A 19,956-nucleotide genomic window follows, 5' to 3' on the forward strand; every position below is an offset into this window, starting at 1 on the left:
TCAAAACAAAAACAAAAACAAAAAACAAAAACAAAAAACAAAACAAAAGCTTATGTAGCATAGTTAAGGACATATAAACAGAAATGTGGTAGAGCTTGTATTTACAGACAAGTCTCTGACTCAGCAACATGTGTTAGTGAAATTCCAGTTTAAGCATTTAAGTGTTTGTATGTGGAAGCAGCCCCTATGATACCTAAAAGTGAAGTGAACATCAACACTTCACAGAGTCAGTAGAATCATTAAACTTATAACCTGTCTACAGTGATGTCATAGAAGTACCAAGTGGGATATCTGGGAAAAGGGAGCATTTAAATATACAGTTGGGGAAATTTCTGGTTAGTGGCTACAATTCCTCTAAGAGCCTAGGTCTTAGATGGGGATAAGGGAGAGTTATGACCCTACAACCAAGTCAAAGTATTTTTAATCCAGGAAAATTAGAATCATCTTTTAGGCCTTTGGAACAGACTAACAAACAGAATTTGGAGGGAGTGGTAGTCATACATCAGACTCTCAGAAATTGCCTTTTGAGTAGGAGTGGAGGTCTCTTGACACTGAGACTTATGATTGGAGAAATCCAATTTGAAGTTCTATAACAGAGTAGGTAGTGTGGAAGGGATATACTTCACAGTAAGAGGAATTTATTTTACTTCTGGGTCTCTAAGACTTTCTTGTGAAGTAATAGGTCTACTCTGATTTAGGAAAAGAACCTCTTGTAAAGAACAGAGTGGCTTTTACTAGATACTTTCAAAGTCTAGGCTTTCTGTGTATTTCTTTCCATTATACTGAGAGTTGGAAGGAGGGACTAACATAGTGAGAGCGTGGAAATACTGGCCATAGCCTTTATGTCTTCTAACATTTTGAGAAAACATAGGGTCTATTTTTTGCTACTCAAATTCTCCAACTAATGTTTTAAACTCAAATTTTAGATTCTTCTTTGGAGGAAAGCAGGCTCTTCACTGTTTACAAGGTTATTTTTGAGTTGCAAAATTCTGTTTCTTCTCCGTATTCCCCCATTCAGTTTTGGCTGTCACAATCAGAAAGCTTGAGGACACTTTTTTTCTTGCATCTGTAGTGGAAACCTTAGCAGTAGATAATAACTGCTCCAGGTCTGTTAAATAGATGCATTCTCTAATCAATATTTATATTTCAAAGGATCTTGCGTTTTAAGGAAAAGATTCACTGTAGAATTTTTAAATACAGTTATTAAAGTACACATTTACACATCACAAATTATTTTGAAGTGACTAAAGAGAAAAGGAATATACATGTAAAGAGTTAGAAGCCACTTTAATTGGCTGTCAATTGGAGAGCAATCAGAAACAAAGATAAACTTCTCTTAAGACAAAATGTGAGTCAATTGGAAAACCAGATTTGTTTTACAAAAATTCTCACAGACATAACTTATCAAGCATACTTGTACTGGTATTGTGTCATGTTGTCACTGATCACTTCTCTTTGTCTTGTTTTTACGTAGTTGATTCCACAAGCTATTGTTGTCCCAGTAATGGGAAGTCAGCTTTCGGTGACAGTTCATACCATAAGGATCCCCTCCTTGGGTAAGGAGCCTGAACCAAAGATAGTCATCTAGCATTTGTTTTTGTAATTTCAAATCAGTGTTCAGCATTGACAACCTATCAAGTAGAAAAATAATGGTATCTTACCTTTATATAACGTATGTTTTATGAAATTTCTGCATGTTTCTCTATAGGTGAGTTCAGTGTTATATTTGGAACTTTGTGTTTCTTATATTTTAGTCATTTATAAATAATACAGAGGCTATCCATGACCTTATTTTTTAAATTGCAAGTATCCCTGTTTAGACTGGTATAATATATATTTGGTTGTGGAATGAGAAATGGGATTAGTTTCCACGCTTTTTGAACAGTGTTTGTTATTAAGTGAAAGAAAAAAGAAATAAAGGCAAAAAAGAAAGATAAAGGCCCCAACTTAAAGCCTGCCTTCATGATCCATAAGTACCCACTCTTTTTGTCTAGTCAAAACCCTTTACATAAATGTAGTGTTATGATCCCCATGTGTCGGGCTCTGTGCTGGTCACAAGATACAAAATGGAATAGAATATGGTCCCCACTTTTAGGGAGTTTGCAGTCTAGTTCAGGAGATGGACCAGTTCACCATCAACTGTTTTTCAATTTGCTCAATGCTATTACAGATTGGTTTAGCTAAAGTGCATTTTCAGAGTCTAGTGGAGGTTGAACAATTCTGCTTGACTAGAAGGAGAGAGCTGGATAATACTTCACAGGAGTCTTGACATTGGAAGTGGGTTTTGGAAGGTGAATTGGCATTGAGAAGGGGATGAAGAAGTTAGTAAAGCTTACATTGGACCTATAAGCCACAGCCTATCAGACAACTGCTGTGTCTGGCGCATGAAGTAGGTGGGAGCCGAGCTTCTGCTGAGATGCGGTCTGCAAAGTTAGAGTGGAGGCTGCTTATTGATCATGGGGCAGCAGAAGGTGGACAGGAATTCATGCAGTAATGGAGGAAAGGTGTGTGAGAGAGAGACATGGGAGAGATGAACTAGGCAGAGACACATTCCCTGTACAGTCTTACTTAAATTCCATATTAGAAGCACATAACCAGTTTTTTGTTGTTGTTCAATTCAACTTCACAGATATTTGCTGAGCATTTAATATATGTTTAAAAAGAGGTCATACAGGCTATATTTATATGGTATCACCATGGGTGTGAATGATATCTCCCAGGAAGACCATGCAGAGAAAACACAAATGGTAGCAGGGTGGGGAGGGGAGAACTGACGTAAGAGATGGACCAAAATAGCATGATTGACAAGGTAGGAAGAGACCCAGGGGAGAGTAGCCATGGAGGCCAAGGGTAGACATTCAGGAAACTAGGAGTGGTTAACAGTGTCACAAGCTGCAAAATGGTAAAATAAGAAGAAAACTGCAAGTTGACACTTAGAAGATCATTATGAATGGGATACAGAGCAAGTAGGCAGTGGGGGTCCTGGGGATGGAGGGTAGCAAGTAGCCATCTCCCAATTTCACCTAGAGCTGACCCTGTACAAAGGAGTCTTATTTAAGGTGATTTGAATACTTTGTTAACAGCTCTTAGAAAAGGTTGGTTGAGGAAGGAGATTGAAGCTCTTGGCTTAAATTAAGGTTCTGGATTATTTATGGATTTAATTTATCCCTGTGATCCATGTCCCCAGTTGACACAAGCTATCAAGAGTTAGCTGCATTCTTTTCTTCTTGAAAAAGTATGAAGAATATTTAATCATAACTGAGCTGCACTAATAGAAATTTTAATAAAACTGGGCTGAGCTAGGACTGGGAGGTTGCATAAGCAATCAGAGAGTGTGAATGTTCCTCTGGGTGCACTCTGTGCACTTGGCATAATTCTTAGGACTGAAATATAGTATTTAATCCAAAAAGCTCACAGCGTTTTCATAAATGCAGTTTAATTTAAAGTCTATGCAAGCATGTGCGGTACATAAAGCACAATTTTCTGGGACTTTTAAGCCTCTCTACAACTTAGATAAAAGTTAAAAGAATAAAATCTTTGATAAATTTGATAGCATGCTCATTTAAATTGTTTACCTTCAATGGAAATCCAAGTAAAGATTGAAACTCCACCTGCCTTTCTACATACTCAGTTTTTCCTTGAGGATAAATAAGAAGGCCTGAAGAATTATTGTCATCTGGAGCTTAGAGGTCATCTAGCACAGTGTCTTCATTTTGCAGTGAGGAAACTTAGAGCCACAGAGGAGAAATGACTTTTCCAAGGTGTATTACTGTTAGTGTCAGTGCTGGGAATAGGGTGAAACCCCACATTGCTACTATTGCTGGCAATAAAAAAAGCAATATGACTAAAACACTACAGATTCTTCTAACTCCTCCTTCAGACCTCTTTAATCCTGCTAGAGTTTTCTTTCCAAAAACAAATCTGATTGTGTCATTCCTTCCATGTTAAAGTCTTCAGTGGCTCCTCTGAATAGTAGCCAGACCCCTACCTATTTCTCTGGTCGTATGTACCCAACCACTGACCCTCATGGGCTACTTAACCATGTGCAGTCCTGGAACTCATCTTCTCTCATGGCTTTTCATTATGTCTTCCTGGGAGACCCATCCACCTCCCTGGTGCTTAACAACTCCTGTTCATCCTCCAAAATTCAGCCTTGTACTGCCACCTCCCAGGAGCCTTCCTGCACCTTCTCCTTTTGTGCTCCCATATTCTATGCGGTTGCATTTCTGTTGTAATACCTGCCACACTGACTAACGACTGTTTGCTTATATGTTTGACTATTTGCTTATATGTTTGACTGTTCAGCTAGAAGATCCTTGAGTGCAGAGAGAATGTTTTACCCATTTTGACATCCTGAGTGTACAATGCCTGGTGTGTATAGGGTTCAGTAAGTGCTTATGGAATTGAATTGAACATTAACAACAAATCCAGAGAATTGTGAGTCTATAATAGAATATTTAGAGGACAGTATATCCTATGAGCCCTCACCAGTTTGAAACTAGACTAGTTCGTCCACCTCTTCTGCCAGTTTTCCATAACCTTTGGAGAAATTGGTCAACTTGTTATTCCCTAGGGACACCGTATGCATTTATTCTTCCCACTGTGCCTTTGTCCATGGCATTGTCTCTGCCTGCCAAGCCCCTCCTTGTTTATTTAGCAGTTATTGACTACCTTTGTGTCTGACATTGTGTTGGACTCTTATCTTTTCCTTCTTAAACAGGACTCTACTGTTTGAGGCCTCCTCAAGTCCTACTCACACTTGTATCTTTTTCTAATCAATGGTTGCAGTCTTCATCACTTTACTACTTCCTATAGGTATGGCACATTGATATTTAATAAATGCTACCTTTTATGGTTATTTTTCATTCTGGGCATATTACATACCTATTCAACTAAATTATAAGGCTCTTGAGGGCAGAACTGTATTTTCAGTGGCAAACTTTATGTAGAGTCTTAATACATGTTGGTCAGTGATCAAGAGGACTTGAGGGGCACATTTTTATGCTGAGGCTCTGTCATTGTGCAGTGTGTTTGTGAGGATGCTATTCATGGAGACAGGTCAGGATGGCGGTGGTCAGGGATTCTGGAATTGAAGGGCAACTTTGGGAAGCATAATTGTCCAAGTTCATTAAAAGTAAATATCTCCCAGATGGAAAGATTAGATCATGTAGAGATTTCCCCAAATTGCATTGATTTATAGGCTTAATACCATAGCAATTAAAATCTGATTGGGATGGGGAATAATTTATCCGAAAAAATAAATAGAATTTACAAAGGAAATTCTGAAAAAGTATATTGTGAGAGGCTACTTTATTTAGCCTTTAAAAAGCTACAATTATTAAAATATTTTAGTACTCATTCACAAATTAAAAAATATATTTTTCCTTTGTTGTTTTATGTATGTGTGCATGTTTTGTATTATACTATAGTGCAAATGTAAAAAATGCCTGTAAACAATCTCATTTTGATGAGTCTTCATTTGAGGTAATGGTGGAAAAAAGCTTTAATATGCTTTCCCTCCCTTCCCAAACACCGCAGGGCAAGAAGCTGGATTACAGTGAAAGAAAAGGCATTGAGAAGTTTTTTTTTTTTTTTTTAAATCATGGTCCCTTCACATAAAAAATAATTATATTATTCCAGAGATAACACAAAACAGAGGCAAAGGGCAGAGTTTTTCTATAGATATTGTTAGGATGTCCAGTTAGCATTTTTGGGGTGGGGGGATGGGGGAATCTAGTAAAATAAATACCAAATAGATTAAGTAATTAAGTATAAAAATCAAACCACAGTCCAGTGTGAAAAACCGAAGATTTTTCAAACTCTGGAGGGGGTATACTTTACATACTTGGGGCTCAGAAAGGGCTTAGTGATGGCTTCATTGCACATGAAGATCTACAGTACTCATACTGACCCTGTCCAGCACTGGGTCCCCAACAGCAACCGGCATATATCGGGTTCCACGGTTACTTGTAAGAATGTGGGGATGCATGGAGTGTAAATGAACGTGTAGACCTTCAGACTGATTGGCTTTGAGAGTTCTCTGTGTGCATGTGTATATTTTGGTTTCCTTTGAACTCTAGAAAGAGGAGAGAAGAGGAAATGCCCTCATGGGACTTCTGTGTCCCCATTTCTGACACTTCAGGGCTGTGTCATTCTTCATGTATTATTGGAAGGAGGTGCAAAGGAGGACAAGATCTCAACCAAAAGAGAGAGAGAGGAAAAAAAAATGAAGTTCTTTTAAGGATGTAAGATGGGGAGTGGGATGTAGTGGGAGTGTATTCTAAATGCTTTTTAAGCAATTTTAATCATCTTTCTATTTCTGTGGTGGCAAATAAAATGTCTGCCTCTCAGGACTCATGTCTTTTTCTCTAGCTAAAAAGTACTTGTAAGCTGGAAAAGAAGCTCCTCCATCTGGATTTTTGTTAGTTTCACAACTGCTTCGTTACAGACATCAATTGGCCCATCACACTGTAGTCATAGCTGGCTTAGTTGGCTTTCTGAGGACAGAGCTGTATCTGCCTGGCTCACCATTGTATCCCGTGCATTTATCTGTTACCTATTTTAGAGTAAAAACTTGAAAACATTTGTGGAATGAATAAATAAATGCCTATTGTTTATATTCAGAGAGTGGTAGAGACCTCTAAGACATAACCCTTGATTTGGAGTTTATCATGTGAAAATATCTGGCCTTTATTAACACTTTCTTTGTGGCATTATGTTTTCAGAGAACGCTCAGTATTAGACTTTCCTACATTAATTAGCCTTAGAGACATATGAATCCAGAATACATTACAGTCATTTGTCTTGGACTTGTTCATGCACTGAGTTCATTGTTTTATTTTGAGCACAGCTCCTTCTTCCCCTCTGGACTGTAAAGTTATTAATAGAAATAGGAGCTTCCCAGCTTCAGTGACATGCCTGAGAGGGATGTTCAAAAGAGATAGAAGGATTCATCTCCTAAGTAATTTGTATGCTTGGAGTACCACTCCTTAGAAACCCTGCTCTTTGTTGCTAACGTGGTTCATGATAGGGCTGGCATGCAGGAGTGAAGGCAACCAGGGAAGACAGGGAGAAACTGGAGCCTAGAACTAAATCCCTCCTGTCCCCACCCCAAGACTAGACAGGTGCTAAGGGTGGGCCAGATGGAGGCACTAGCTAGCAGTGGGAAGAAAGAGTCATGAGGCAGTCCTGGAAGAGGGTGTAAATGTAGACAGCAGGCAGAAAGGCATCTGGGAGATGAGTTAAGTGTGGTGGTTAAGAACAGTAGGTTTTGGAAGCAACTCAAGTGTCCATCAATAGATGAACTACAGACCGTAACTCCCTTGTCTTCTGCCTTCCACTTTGGTTTGGCCAATGGGCACTGGCAGCAAGTGATAGGAGGATGACAGGAGAGAATCCTCCAGCTTCTCGCCTGCTGGGCTGCATGCTGGCAGCCACTGTGCCCCTGCAGTACTTTCTCCTGTGGCTAAAGCTCTCTCAGAGATTGCCTGTGTGGGGTTAGCGATGATAATCACTTCCTACTGTTGTTAGCCTGGGGTGCCTCCCCATCTCTTATTGGTTTCATTAAGCCTGTCTGCACCTCTGTACAACTATGCTTGATTAAACTCTCTCCAGAGAGCCCCGTGTTTCCTGCTGAGTTCTTGACTATTGCAGTGATACAGTGCTATTACCAGAAAGAAGGGGATGGATGCAGGGCAAACAATAACAACAGATGTCTGGCAGCAACTGATGCTGACCCACCATGGCCCCCTGGATTATAACTCTCCAGTCATCCCCCACAGACAGGATTGGGCCCACAGCTGTCCAGTTACCCCAGATGTGAGAAGAGAATAAAATTGGAAAAAGAGAATCTAGAAGGGCCTGACAGCAGCCCAGAGTGACCAGAGAGGAGTTTTGTCCTATGCATTTGTACAGATATTCCTCTAAAAGGAAGGACTCCTTACATTTCTGTTGGGAAGTCAGATACTTTCCCTTTCCCTAGTGTGGATGAGCAGCTGGTGGTCCTACATTCTAAAAGAATTGCATTTCGGGGTGTCATAGGCCTTTTGAATTTAAACTGTCTTCATGATTTCTTTTAAAGAAGATTGGATTGAAAAACAACTCCCAAATCAGAGGAGTATCTTCTGTCAATGCTGTGCAGTCAGTCTTGACTGCATTGTTAGCATCCTGCAAATTGTGAAGTGACAAACACTCTTGTTTCTGAACTTTCCATTTTAGCCACTTCTTCTTGTGTCATTCCAGAAAACGAGCAACACATGGATGTGATGTGGGAGACTTTATTAATGTCATATCAGCTCAGAGGTGTCCTTTGTGCCAGTCTCTGAGCATGGGGTGACACTTCCAAACAGGTTATTATTTCCATGAGTTATTGGGTTGCTAATCACCCCATTTACAGAGTGATCCCATTACATTATCCTGCAGTGTTCAATTAAGGGAGCTTAGACCAAAGCCCATATTTAAGAGCGCTCCCTTTTCTGTTTCATCTTGAGGTTTAAATTGAATTCTCTGATGTTGGTAGAGCAACCTGAATCATTTCCTAATTCAGCTAAAAATAGCAGAGGGATCATAAATGCGGACCCCTTTCTCGATGTGAGTAGTATCACGGGTGGGGAAAATGCGTCGTATTTGCTGGGAGAGGCCACTTAAATTCCCTTTTGGTTTCCATTAAAATCCTGCATGCATTGTACTCAATCACAACTGCAGGCTTAGATGTCAGAACGCTCATTTTCATAAATAGGCTTGGAAAACATAATCACATTCAACCCTTGCTGTTTTGAACTCTGGAGTAACTTTAGAGAACACACTATTTTAATTAACATTTATAAAGGTTAAGGTCAAAATTCCAGTTTGTTATAATTCAATTATAGAAGGAAATCAGGGATTTCTTTTATAAGGTTTTCTTCTGCTGCTCCTGCCTCTTTTGAGTATGTGTGTGTATGTGGGAGTCAAGGTTAGCCTTGTTAGGTAGGCTATTTTTATTTAAATATGTTGAAGTCTACAATAAAACATTACACAGACATTCCCCAAGTTGTGGGCGTGATGGCTTCAAGGTTCCTTCATGGAGCTGGAGCACTGGCTGCGCAGGCCCTGAGGGCCTGTGGTCCCAATGGGGTGGCCGTGGTGTGCTCCATGGCATCTGGAGGTGGTGTTCCTACTGATGATGAGCACACGACTGGATTGGAGATGGAGGTCATGACGGTTGCAGGGAAGGGACTGGACCTATACAGTATATGACCCCCAAAGGCAGTTTCAGGCACCAAGGAAGACCCTAATTTAGTTTCCTCCATCACCAACAAGAGTATAGTGGGCTGCATCTGTGAAGAGGACAACTGTGCTGTCATCTGGTTTTGGCTGCACAAAGGCGAGACCCAGCAGCAATGCCCTAGCTGTAGAACCCATTATAAGCTGCTGCCCCACTAGGTGGCCCACTGAGCCCATGCACTAAGTTACTCAAAATGTGCTGTAAAGTTTTTCTTTCCGACTAAGACTAGCTGTTGTATTGGCTGATATACCAGATCAGGCTGTATAACTTATCTGTGAATGTTTCTTGTATATGTGGTGCCAGTTACAACATAATAACTCCTCCTCTACCTTCCCCACTGCCAAGCTATTCTGCTCTCCTTTCCTTCTTGCCATTCATTAGTTCCAGAGAGCAATCTTGGGGTTCTTGGACACTAATGCCAGCTAAAGTCTGACTTAGGCAAATTTCTGACCTACTTACCTCTTCTCCATGACTTTCCTTCTTTCTTTTGAGGCAGTTATTCATGTAGAATAGTTTTCATTGCCTTATCTTTCCTTTCTTTTTGAATTTTTACTCAATTTTTTGAGAAAAGCTAGTTTTTTTCCTTTTCATTTTCTCCCCATTTCTGCATTTTCCAAGCTAGGGGACAGGTGAAAATAGGCAATAGTCCATTTCTGGTGAGAGCTGGCCTGGGCCAGTGTGCCTGCCTCAGGGAGCCGTCTAATAGCCTTTTTAGTTCCCTTGCTGCTCCTTACCACTAGGAGTCCTGAGTGACCCTATTCATAGCTGCTAAAGATCAGAGCAATGCTGGTGATGCACGTGAACTGAGAAAAGCAAAACCATCCACTTGGGAGGGAAGGGCGAGTGGCATCGGACACATTAGCTGTGAATACCATGTCTTGAAATTTCTTTAAAGGCCTCTTCAGAATTCCAGAATTTCTACCTTGGTCTTCATCTTCTTCAAATTAAATATACATTTTGTTTTACACTATTATTCAAGATATATGGAAAAAGTAAAACAGGTTCTTAATTGATTTTTATTATTTTCTGCTTTAATTGTCAGTAGTGTGGTAGTTTACTGCTTTTTATTGCAATTACATAGCATTTCAGTTATATTAGTGATTAAATAGGCCTTTATGGTGTAGCCTATAAAATTATCTCTATGGGGAAAGTAAACTCTAGTCTTTAACACCTAACTTATGAAAGAAATTTTTAGAAGTCCTCCGGATTGTAAATAGGAGACCCACTCCATAGCATGGAATGGGCAACACAGATGATCTTTATTAAGCCCACTCTCCATTCTGCCAAGACCCAAGAGCTCATTTAATGTCAAATGAAAAAGGCATTTCTTTATAATTGAATTGGCTTTTAATCCCCTATAGAAATTGAGGGCTTTTCCTTTAAGTCATATTGACTGTCATGACTTTGAGTTGTATACAAAGGCCATATTCATGGATGTTTGTGGAATTTAATATGGTATAGAAGCCCAGCCAAATTTCTAAAAAATATAAATAAACACACACTTTGTATGCTTATTTTTTTTTTAATTGGAGAGGTTAAAGAACTATTATAGATCTGCTTTTGGGCTAGTGTGAATAATTTGCCAACATTTACCCTGTTTCAATTCTCCTAGCCCAAGTTACCACTGTCCTTGGCAGGTGAGTATTTCTCAAATCATTCTTTGTAGACCATATATCTATTTCAGTTCTCTGGGGTGCTGGTTAAAATGCACATTCCAGGGAGATATCCTACACCTACATCTTCTTACTTGGAATCTTTGGAGTTGGAGTTGGGAAAATGGAATGGTTAACAGCCCCCTAACTGATCTTTATGAACTCTAGAGTTTGAGAAGCATTGATCCAGACTTTCTTTCTCAGGATTTACATGGTTGACAATGAATGTGATGATAATGGTCCATTTTGATTCAGGGCTTAGTTTTGCTGGACCTCCATTTTCTGGATTTTTGACTTCTTCTTTGGAGTAGATTTGTAATAGTTTTCTAGGGCTTCCATAATAAAATACACAGGTTGGGTGGCTTAAATAACAGAAATGTATTTTCTCACAGTTCTGAGAGAGACTAGAAGTCCAAGATCAAGCTGTCAGCAGGGTTGGTTTCATCTGGAGGCCTCTCTCCTTGGCTTGTAGATGGATATCTTTGTCTTCACATGGTCTTTCCTCTGTGTATGTGTATTGTTTGTGTCTTAATCTCCTCTTCTTATAAGGATGCCAGTCATATTGGATTAGGGCCTGTCTATATGACCTCGTTTTACCTTATTTAGCTCGAAAGCCTCTATCTCCAAATACAATCACATTTCTAAGGTACTGGGGTTAGAATTTCAACATATAAATTTTAGTGGGAAATAATTGAGCTCATAACAGTCTAGATGGTTTTCAAAACATGATATGAATAAGTGAAAGATGAACACTTGATTTCATCTCAAGTTTCTTTCCCCATCCTGGCTCTGTCCATTAGAAGGAAGTCTACTACTGATTGGTCTCTCTTGTCTAAGGCAGCAGAAGGGAAGTAGGGACAATGACAACTTGCTTTTCATTGGCCCTGTTCCTCATAAGATCTATTTATTTGCTTTAGGCTCAACTGTTATAAATGACTAAGGGTGGCAATTCTCAAAGGGAATCTCAGAAGTAAAAACTCTTGTCATAACATTAAGAAGACATTCTTTGCCTTTTTTATTGGGTGACATTTGCACTGATTGTGTAGAAGCAATGGTGGCTAAAACTGTTGGTGCTTTAGCATGACTTAATGCAGTAGCACCAAACTGTATAGTAATCTTTATAATTTCACCACTGTGCATTTGCACTGCAGGAAAAAAAAATGCCTGTTTCACTTAAGAATGCCCTTGATGAAATACTAAAAACTATTAAGTTTGTTAAATCTTAACCCTCGAGTACACATCTCTTTAGTATTCTGTGTGACAAAATGGAAAGTATGCATACAGCACTTTTGCTCCATTCAAAGGTTCAGTGGCTGTTTTGAGGAAGAGCACTGTGCAGTTGAATTGTGAGCTGAACTAGTCTCTTTTTTTTTCATAAAATACCATTTTATCTTAAAAGAACAAGAGATGAACTATGATTATTTAGATTCAGGTGGCTAGCAGACATGTTTGCAAAAATGAATGAAGTAAGTGTATTACTTCAAGGAAGCAACTGACAGTATTTGTTGCCTGTGATAAAATTCAAGCTTTCAAGAGAAAATTAGCATTTTAGAAATCTTCTATCTGTTACTATGAGCTTAATACCTTACAAGCAGTTGAAGATTTTTTTCGGTGAGGTTGGTTATTAACAAATGTGATTTTGGGGATATTATATAATGAAATGGGTCAACATTTGGGAATTCTGCATAACTCACTGAACCAATGTTTTCAAAATGACCAATGCAAGATGCTACAAAAGATCTATTCAAAGTGTAAGATAGACCAACACATTTTAATGTAACAGAGTATAAAATGTTCATGGTATGATTTCAGACTATACATTGCAACTAACCCTTAAGAAATTACCACTTGTCAAGTTTTGGCATATTATCAGAGAAGAATATCCACAATTTTCTGAAAGGATCATTACAAATACTCTTTCCTTTTCCAACCTCATATCTGAGTGAGGCTGGATTTTCTTCATTTATTGAAAGCAAAAACCTATCAAAATAGATGAAATCAAAAGCAGTTTTGAGAATCTAGCTATCTTCTTTTTAAGCTAAACATTAAATAAATTTGCAAAAATGTAAATGTCATCTCACTATTTTTTTCTGTTTTGGTGTATACATACAATATGTTTGTTAACATGGAGTGAATTTATTCTTGCTATTTTAAGATGAATTAATAAATACATGTTTAAACATTTCTCAACTCCAATTTCTAATAAGGTGAATATTAGTAGATATAACCCATATAAACAAAAGCTTTTTGGGAACTTCAAACTTCAATACTTTTAAAAAGTATAAATGGACTTTGAGACGAAAAAGTTTGAGGACTGCTGACTTAGGAAGACATTTTTCTAGCTATGTTGCAGCAAACAATTTAGAGTTAACTTTGATTCATAGTATGTTTAAAGAAAAATATATTCACTGTGTGAATACTAAATATAGTAAGCTTGACTTGCTTTTTTCTCATTGGGAGAAAAATCATAATAATATTCCATATCAAAATATTCTTATGCATGGCTTAATGCCTGGTTTACCTTTGCTAATCCCAGATCAGTTTAGATAATCATGAACAAACTGGAATAAAAAAAAGCCCTATATAAGAACTAATGTTTTTGAGAGCTTTTTTCAATGTAATGAAAATTTATTTAAGTTAACAGATTAAAATCTGTCCTATAGAAACGCACTTGGAAATCTTCCCATAAGCATGTTCTTTTCTTCATTCTGTCTGTTTTGTTGCGTTCCAATTTAGAGGACATTTGTTTCCTTCCTTTCCTTCTCTTTTTTCTTTCTTGCCTCTCGTTTCACTCATTTTCTTCCTTCTTTCCCTTTCCTTTATTAGAGCTGCAGGCATTTCTTCATGTGCTGCAGTTTTTGGTTTCTGCCAGTGTCCTCTAAGAAAAGGTGCTGACTTGGTAAATATGAACAAGGCATTGCCAAAGTGTAGGTCAGTCTTTGCATTCTCAGCTCTAGAACTTAAATAGTATGTAAATTTCAAATATCAACACTGGAGTCTGTGCTGTGTTTCTAGTCTTAGATTTCTAGATGCTATGAAGGAAGTTTAGGGGAAAGGATTTTAACTTAAAACTTATACCTCCTATAATAGAAGAAATGACTTCAAAATACATTCTACTATTATACTGTGTTTTTCATAGATTTCTTTCTCATTTTTTCCTCTAGTCTAAAAGTCATTCCCGAGTTGGCCTGAAATCAAGCACCAAGCAAAAGGTATGTTTTTTCTTCCATATTGTTCCTTTAAAAAATAATTATTTTGGGTGGGTGCTTCTATTTATTTATTTATTTATTTATTTATTTATTTTTCTTCCTGAAGAGAATGACTTGTCTTTGGATGGCCAGGGCATACCCAGAAACAAAGTAGTTCTTATTCCCACATGCTTTGCCTTCATAATAGCAAAACTGAAATGGGAGAGGGATCCTTGAAATGAAATATAATTTGAGGGAGATTCTTGAAACCCAGTGACAGAACCTGAGAATTTTCCCATGACTTACAAGCAATTCTGAAAGCAAGGTCAGAAGATACTGTGCTATATTCAGCTCTTTTATTTTCTAAGCACTTCACAGTGAAGGAATTGTTCCTATCTCAGTTCATATTTTTACTAAACTTTATTCTCTCAACATGTGTTGTGGAGAATAACCCTCACTTATGACCTGTGATAAATTGGTTAAAACATGAGCTCTGTGAGTCAGAAAGAATTGGTTTCAATTCTTGGTTCTGCCACTTTGCTATGTGATCTTGAACATATTTGTATAGAGAAGATGATCATACCCACTAGGGTAGCATATGTTAAGGATGAAATGAGATAATATATGTGAAAACGCTTATATCCCAGTACCTGGTGCAAAGTAGCCTTTTAATAATTTTGAGGTTCTATATTTCATTGATAGTTTAGAAATTCAAAGAGTAGAAAATTTGAAATTTCAAAATATTAATTCTCAGATAAACACACATGAGTACACACATACACACTTAAATTATGTTAATTCCTGGTGATACATGGGGCAAGTTTGGAGAAGTTCATGTTTAATTTTAGAGAGGTTCATATTTACATATTATTCTTCCACTGTAGAAGTTTGCACTGATGGGAGTACTTGCCTAGCTTTTCAGAATAATGCACATAGTAACTCAGAATACCTTTCTTGATGCCAACTGTCAGAGAAAAAACACTGCAAAAATTGAAAGCATCTAAGAGGTGCTGAAGAGGATTAAAAGACGCAACGTATGTGGAAGCATTAAGCCCATGCCTGTGTCAACAGTAGCTATTTTTGTTAGAGAAACATTATGTTGATTGAGAAGATGGACAGACCCAGATTCCCACCCAGCTCCAATACTTACCACATAAAAAGAGCTAACATTGATATAGCAAGCCCTGTGCTCCAGGTACAATACGAGCATTTTACGATGAACTCATTTAATAGTCTCAGTGACCTAATGAGGTAAGTGTTCTTGTTTCTCAGGGCTTGTCAGGAGAATACCACATCAATAATTGGAAAAGAGAATCTAACTGGTTAACCGGTTGTAATGTTTTAATGAGGTAATGAAAAGGGTAAAAAGAAGGGTAGAAAGAGAGCTGTAAGGTATCAGGTAGGTAGCAAGCAATTCCAGGGAGCAGCTGCCGTCTCCAGGGCTGAGGGAGCAAAGGAAAGAGCTGGGATTACCAACACTTCCTGGACACTTAGAGGAAGGGCCCCACAGAGCTGAAATTCAGACCTCTGAGGAGGGGGCGGGTGCCAGTATCCCTGAGGGGCACATAATGAGGCTGATTCTGGAAAATCTACAAACTGGCTCGGTGGCTCTGTAGGAAGAAGAAAAGGATGGTACTGCTGAGGCGAAGTTCATAAGAAGCACACGGGAAGGAGCAAGTCCCATGTTCCTCCTCGGGCTCTGCCCCTCTCGCTAGCGCCCCTACTGGCAGATATTACAAGAAGCAGCTGACTCAGCCGAAATGTGGTTCTCAGAGTTCCAGCCCCAAGCATCACAAAGCAGATAATAGAAACGTGGGCTTGGAGATGAGCGATGATAATTTAGCAACTGGCACAATTATTAGCTCCATTTTTCAGATGAAGAAACCAAGGCACAAATATATTAAGCTATGTTTGTCCAGGGTCATGCAGCTAGGAAGAGGCAGAGGCAGAATTTAAACCTAGTCAGTCTGGATCCAAAAGTTTATGCCCTTAACCCCTTAAACAAGTGACTATGGACAGAAACACTTTTCTGACTCTTTTTTAAAATGGAGATAATACTTCTTAATGTGCAGGGCTGTCGTAAGGGTTAAACAAAACAATATAAAATATGTGCCGATCATACTTCTTGGTACATAGTAGGTTCTCAGTTAATACTAATTCTTGTTAAATATATTTTTCTTGCTTTAAGTATGAGAGGTTCATTTTGCCTTGGTGACTTTATGTGTAGTTTTGAGAGTATCTATATTGCCTTTGCCTTGGAGTGGTTCCATTGCCAGTGAGTTGTTTATTTAATTTAATTCCTCCAACTTTACATATTTTAAAGTATTTAAAGTTTTCTGTGTTGGAAAGTAAACAGCAGAGAGAAGTTAATCCTGGAGCTTGATCAATGGAGGCTTTATTGAGGATTTCCTTAAAACTCAAAATTTATCAGGGGCTATGTCAGAGCACAGAACTGGTCTTTCACTTCAGATTTTAAACAGTGGGAGAAATCATTAAACGTATTCATTCATTATTTAATGCAACAATTATTTATTGGGTGCCTAATTGTACTGGATGCTGTGCTGTCCATCAAGGGTTATATAAACACTGACCGATGGACCCTGCTTTCAAGACTGTTTCTTACAATTTAGTAGTGAGTATGATGCAACATCTCAGCTGCACATTCTCCCTCACTCTTTTTCATCTTGGCAGGTGTGTTATGTGTGTGTGTCTTGCTACATAGATGTAATGCTATCTTGTGGGTAAAATATCTATTAGGCCTACTACCGAGTTGACCTATGTCCAAGGGAGATTAATGGGTGTGGGGAGGTATGAGGGGAGGGCAGCTGCCTCTCCTGAAGGACAGTCATTCATTAACTGGGGAAGAGACAAATGTCAAACTAGACACAGGGAATTAGTGGGAAAGGCTGAGAGGCCAGGCACACTGGAAAGCCCTTGGGTCCCTGGTGGTAGGTGGTAAGAAGTATGCATACAGGGATGTGAGAGTTAAAGGGTCCAGGCTGGATGCCATGATGCTTAATGGGCCTTTTTGCTCTAACGTGGTTGATAGCTTGGGAGACAGGATCTAGGACAGCCAAGACCTTAGAGTCCTGGTAGTAGGTAACTGTGATAAGATGAGGAACCTCTTTTATATAAGTCAGGCTTCTTAAAAATGGTTTGTTCCCCGTCTATGTTTACTTTCTTTTGTTTAAAAGTGCCAACTGCCTGAGTAGCCCTAAATGAACTAAGGGAAGAGCTTTGTGTAGTACTTCGGTCAGAACTCTAAGGGGAAGCTGGCCTTGGAGGTCAGCAAGGTGTAGTGGTGGTGTCCAAGATCCTCATGAGAAAATTCCAAGGTCATAGTCATGTGGTCAAGATCTTGTAGTTTTTTCTGGAAATTCTGAAAAAATTAAAAAGATTAGGTTTTGTGGAGATATATTTTATAGGACATGGGAATACCCAAAACCAGTCCTTGATCCCTGTGGCTCAAGAGAATCAGAGGAAAATAAACGAATACGGGACAAAAACTTGCACATGAATATTGTTTCCCTAATGTAGAACTTCAGTGAGCTAGGCTGAGAGAAATCGAAGACTCTTTTGTCTCCATTCCATAAAATCTACTCACTGCTCCCTAAGTATCTTTTCGAGAGTAATAACAATAGTAAAATAGTATACAGTCAATGCTCTGGTTGCTTTGCAAACATTCTGTGGTTGCATTGTTTTCATTAAAGATTTTTTTTCAGATTATACTTTATTTTTTAAGAGCAGTTTTAGGTTCACAGCAAAATTGAGTAGAAGGTACACAGATTTCCTGTATACCCTCTACCCCTTACCATGCATAGCCTCCTGCATTGTCAATTCTCCCACCAGAGTGGTACATTTATTACAACTGATGGGCCTGCATGGACACATCATTATCACTCAAAGACCTTACCTTACATTAAGGTTCATTCTTGGTGTATTAGGTCATTCTTGTGTTGTTATGAAGAAATACCTGAGACTGGATAATTTATAAAGAAAAAGGATTTAATTGGCTCATAGTTTTGCAGGCTGTACAAGCATGGTGCTGGCATCTGCTTGACTTCTGGGGAGGTTTTAGGGAGCTTGGCAGAAGGCGAAGTGGATCAGGCATGTCACATGGTGACAGCAGGAGCAAGAGAAAGCAAGGGGGACGATGTCACACACTTTTCAATAGCTGGTTCTTGTGAAAACTATCACGAGAACAGCACCAATGTGATAGGGCTTAACCATTCATGAGAAATCTGGCTTCATGATTCAGTAGCCTCCCACCAGGCCCTACCTCCAATATTGGGGATTACAATTCAACATGGGATTTAAAGGGGACAACATCCAATCTATATAACTTGGTGCATTATACTATATGGGTTTTGACAAATGCATAATGATGTGTATCATTACAGTATTATATCATTACAGCATAATGATGTGTATCATTACAGAATAGTTTCATTGTCCTGAAAATCCTCTGTGCTCTGTCTTTCATCTCTCTCTCCCCCCACCACTGAGAACCACTGATCTTTTTACTGTCTTCATAGTTTGCTTTTCCCAGAGTGTCACATAGTTGGAATTATATAGCATGTAGCCTTCCCAGATGGCCTTCTTTCACTTAGTAATATGCATTGAAGTTTTCTCCATGTCTTTTCATAGCTTGATAGCTCTGAACCTTTCAGCACTGAATAATATTTCATTGTCTGGATGTACCACAGTTTATCCATTCGTTCACTGAAGGACATCTTGGTTGCTTTCAAGTTTTGGCAATTATGAACAAAGCTGCTATAAACATTCCTGTTGGATGGACATAAGTTTTCAACCCTTTTTTTGGTAAATACCAAGGAGTGTGATTGCTGGCTTGTATGGTAAGAGTATGTTTAGTTTTGTAAGAAACTGCCAAACTGTCTTTTGCATTCTCATCAGCAATGGAAGAGTTCTTATGGTTCCACTTCCTTGTTAGCATTTGGTGTTATCAGTGTTCTGGATTTTGGTCATTTTGATAGGTATACTGTGGTATCTAATTGTTTTAATTTGCATTTGCCTTATAACATGTGATACGGAGCATCTTTTCATATGATTATTTGCCCTATGTATATCTTTTTTGGTGAGGTGTCAACTAAAGTCTTTGGCCAATTTTTTAATCTGGTTGTTTTCTTTCTCATTGTTGAGCTTTGAGAGTTCTTTATATATTTTGGATAACAGTTCTTTATCAGATAAGTCTTCTGCAGATATTTTCTTCCTGTCTGTGGCTTGTCTTTGGATTCTTTTGACAGTGTCTTTTACAGAGAAGAAAATATTCATTTTAATGAACTCCAGCTTATCAATTCTTTCTTTCATGGACCATGCCTTCAGTGTTTTCATCCCATTTTTTCAGAAAGAAAATTGATTTGCTAAAGCCTATAGTTAATAGAGTGTTTTAAATATCCTCATTCTCCCAGCCAAACATTTCACCATGCCATGGTGTTCAGTGATCTTGAGTTTAATATATCCTTTTTCCTATCAAAGCAATCTACTCAGATCAGATAAATAAACTCACAGTAAGTTACACTTGATTTATATGACTTCAAGTCTAATATCTCCTAAGGGTATTTGCATTTTAATAGGTAGCAGAAGGGTACATGTTAGCAAGCAGGGTACATGTTTTGGTTGGTAGAAAGACCTTATCTTTGCTGTTAAAATTACATTGTTTACCTTCAAGATTACTTCAGCAGGAAACATCAATTGGTTAGATGACCTAGGGTCACAATGCATATCACTGGTGTGCAGCCAGTACTCCAGTTTGGAGCATTGAGGCTAGCATGTTTGTATTCAGTCCATGATCTTCCTCCCACCCCCATTCCCCATGAACCTCCTCACTTATGAG

General features: G+C 38.5%; 1 protein-coding gene and 1 pseudogene across 3 annotated transcripts in view; both read left to right on the plus strand.

The window, feature by feature from the left end:
* RASGEF1B (RasGEF domain family member 1B) overlaps nucleotides 1-19,956 on the plus strand; it is a 617,711-nt gene that overhangs the window by 112,372 nt on the left and 485,383 nt on the right. For all 3 annotated transcript variants that reach the window (XM_008957649.4, XM_055111364.2, XM_055111363.2), the window contains exon 2: nucleotides 14,079-14,126. In XM_008957649.4, the coding sequence (XP_008955897.1) occupies nucleotides 14,079-14,126 (48 nt within the window). The remainder of the gene's footprint in view (nucleotides 1-14,078; nucleotides 14,127-19,956) is intronic.
* LOC100977564 (cytochrome c oxidase subunit 5B, mitochondrial-like) lies at nucleotides 9,040-9,432 on the plus strand (annotated as a pseudogene).

This window comes from Pan paniscus, chromosome 3, assembly GCF_029289425.2.
Source record: "Pan paniscus chromosome 3, NHGRI_mPanPan1-v2.0_pri, whole genome shotgun sequence".
NCBI classification, from domain to species: domain Eukaryota; kingdom Metazoa; phylum Chordata; class Mammalia; order Primates; family Hominidae; genus Pan; species Pan paniscus.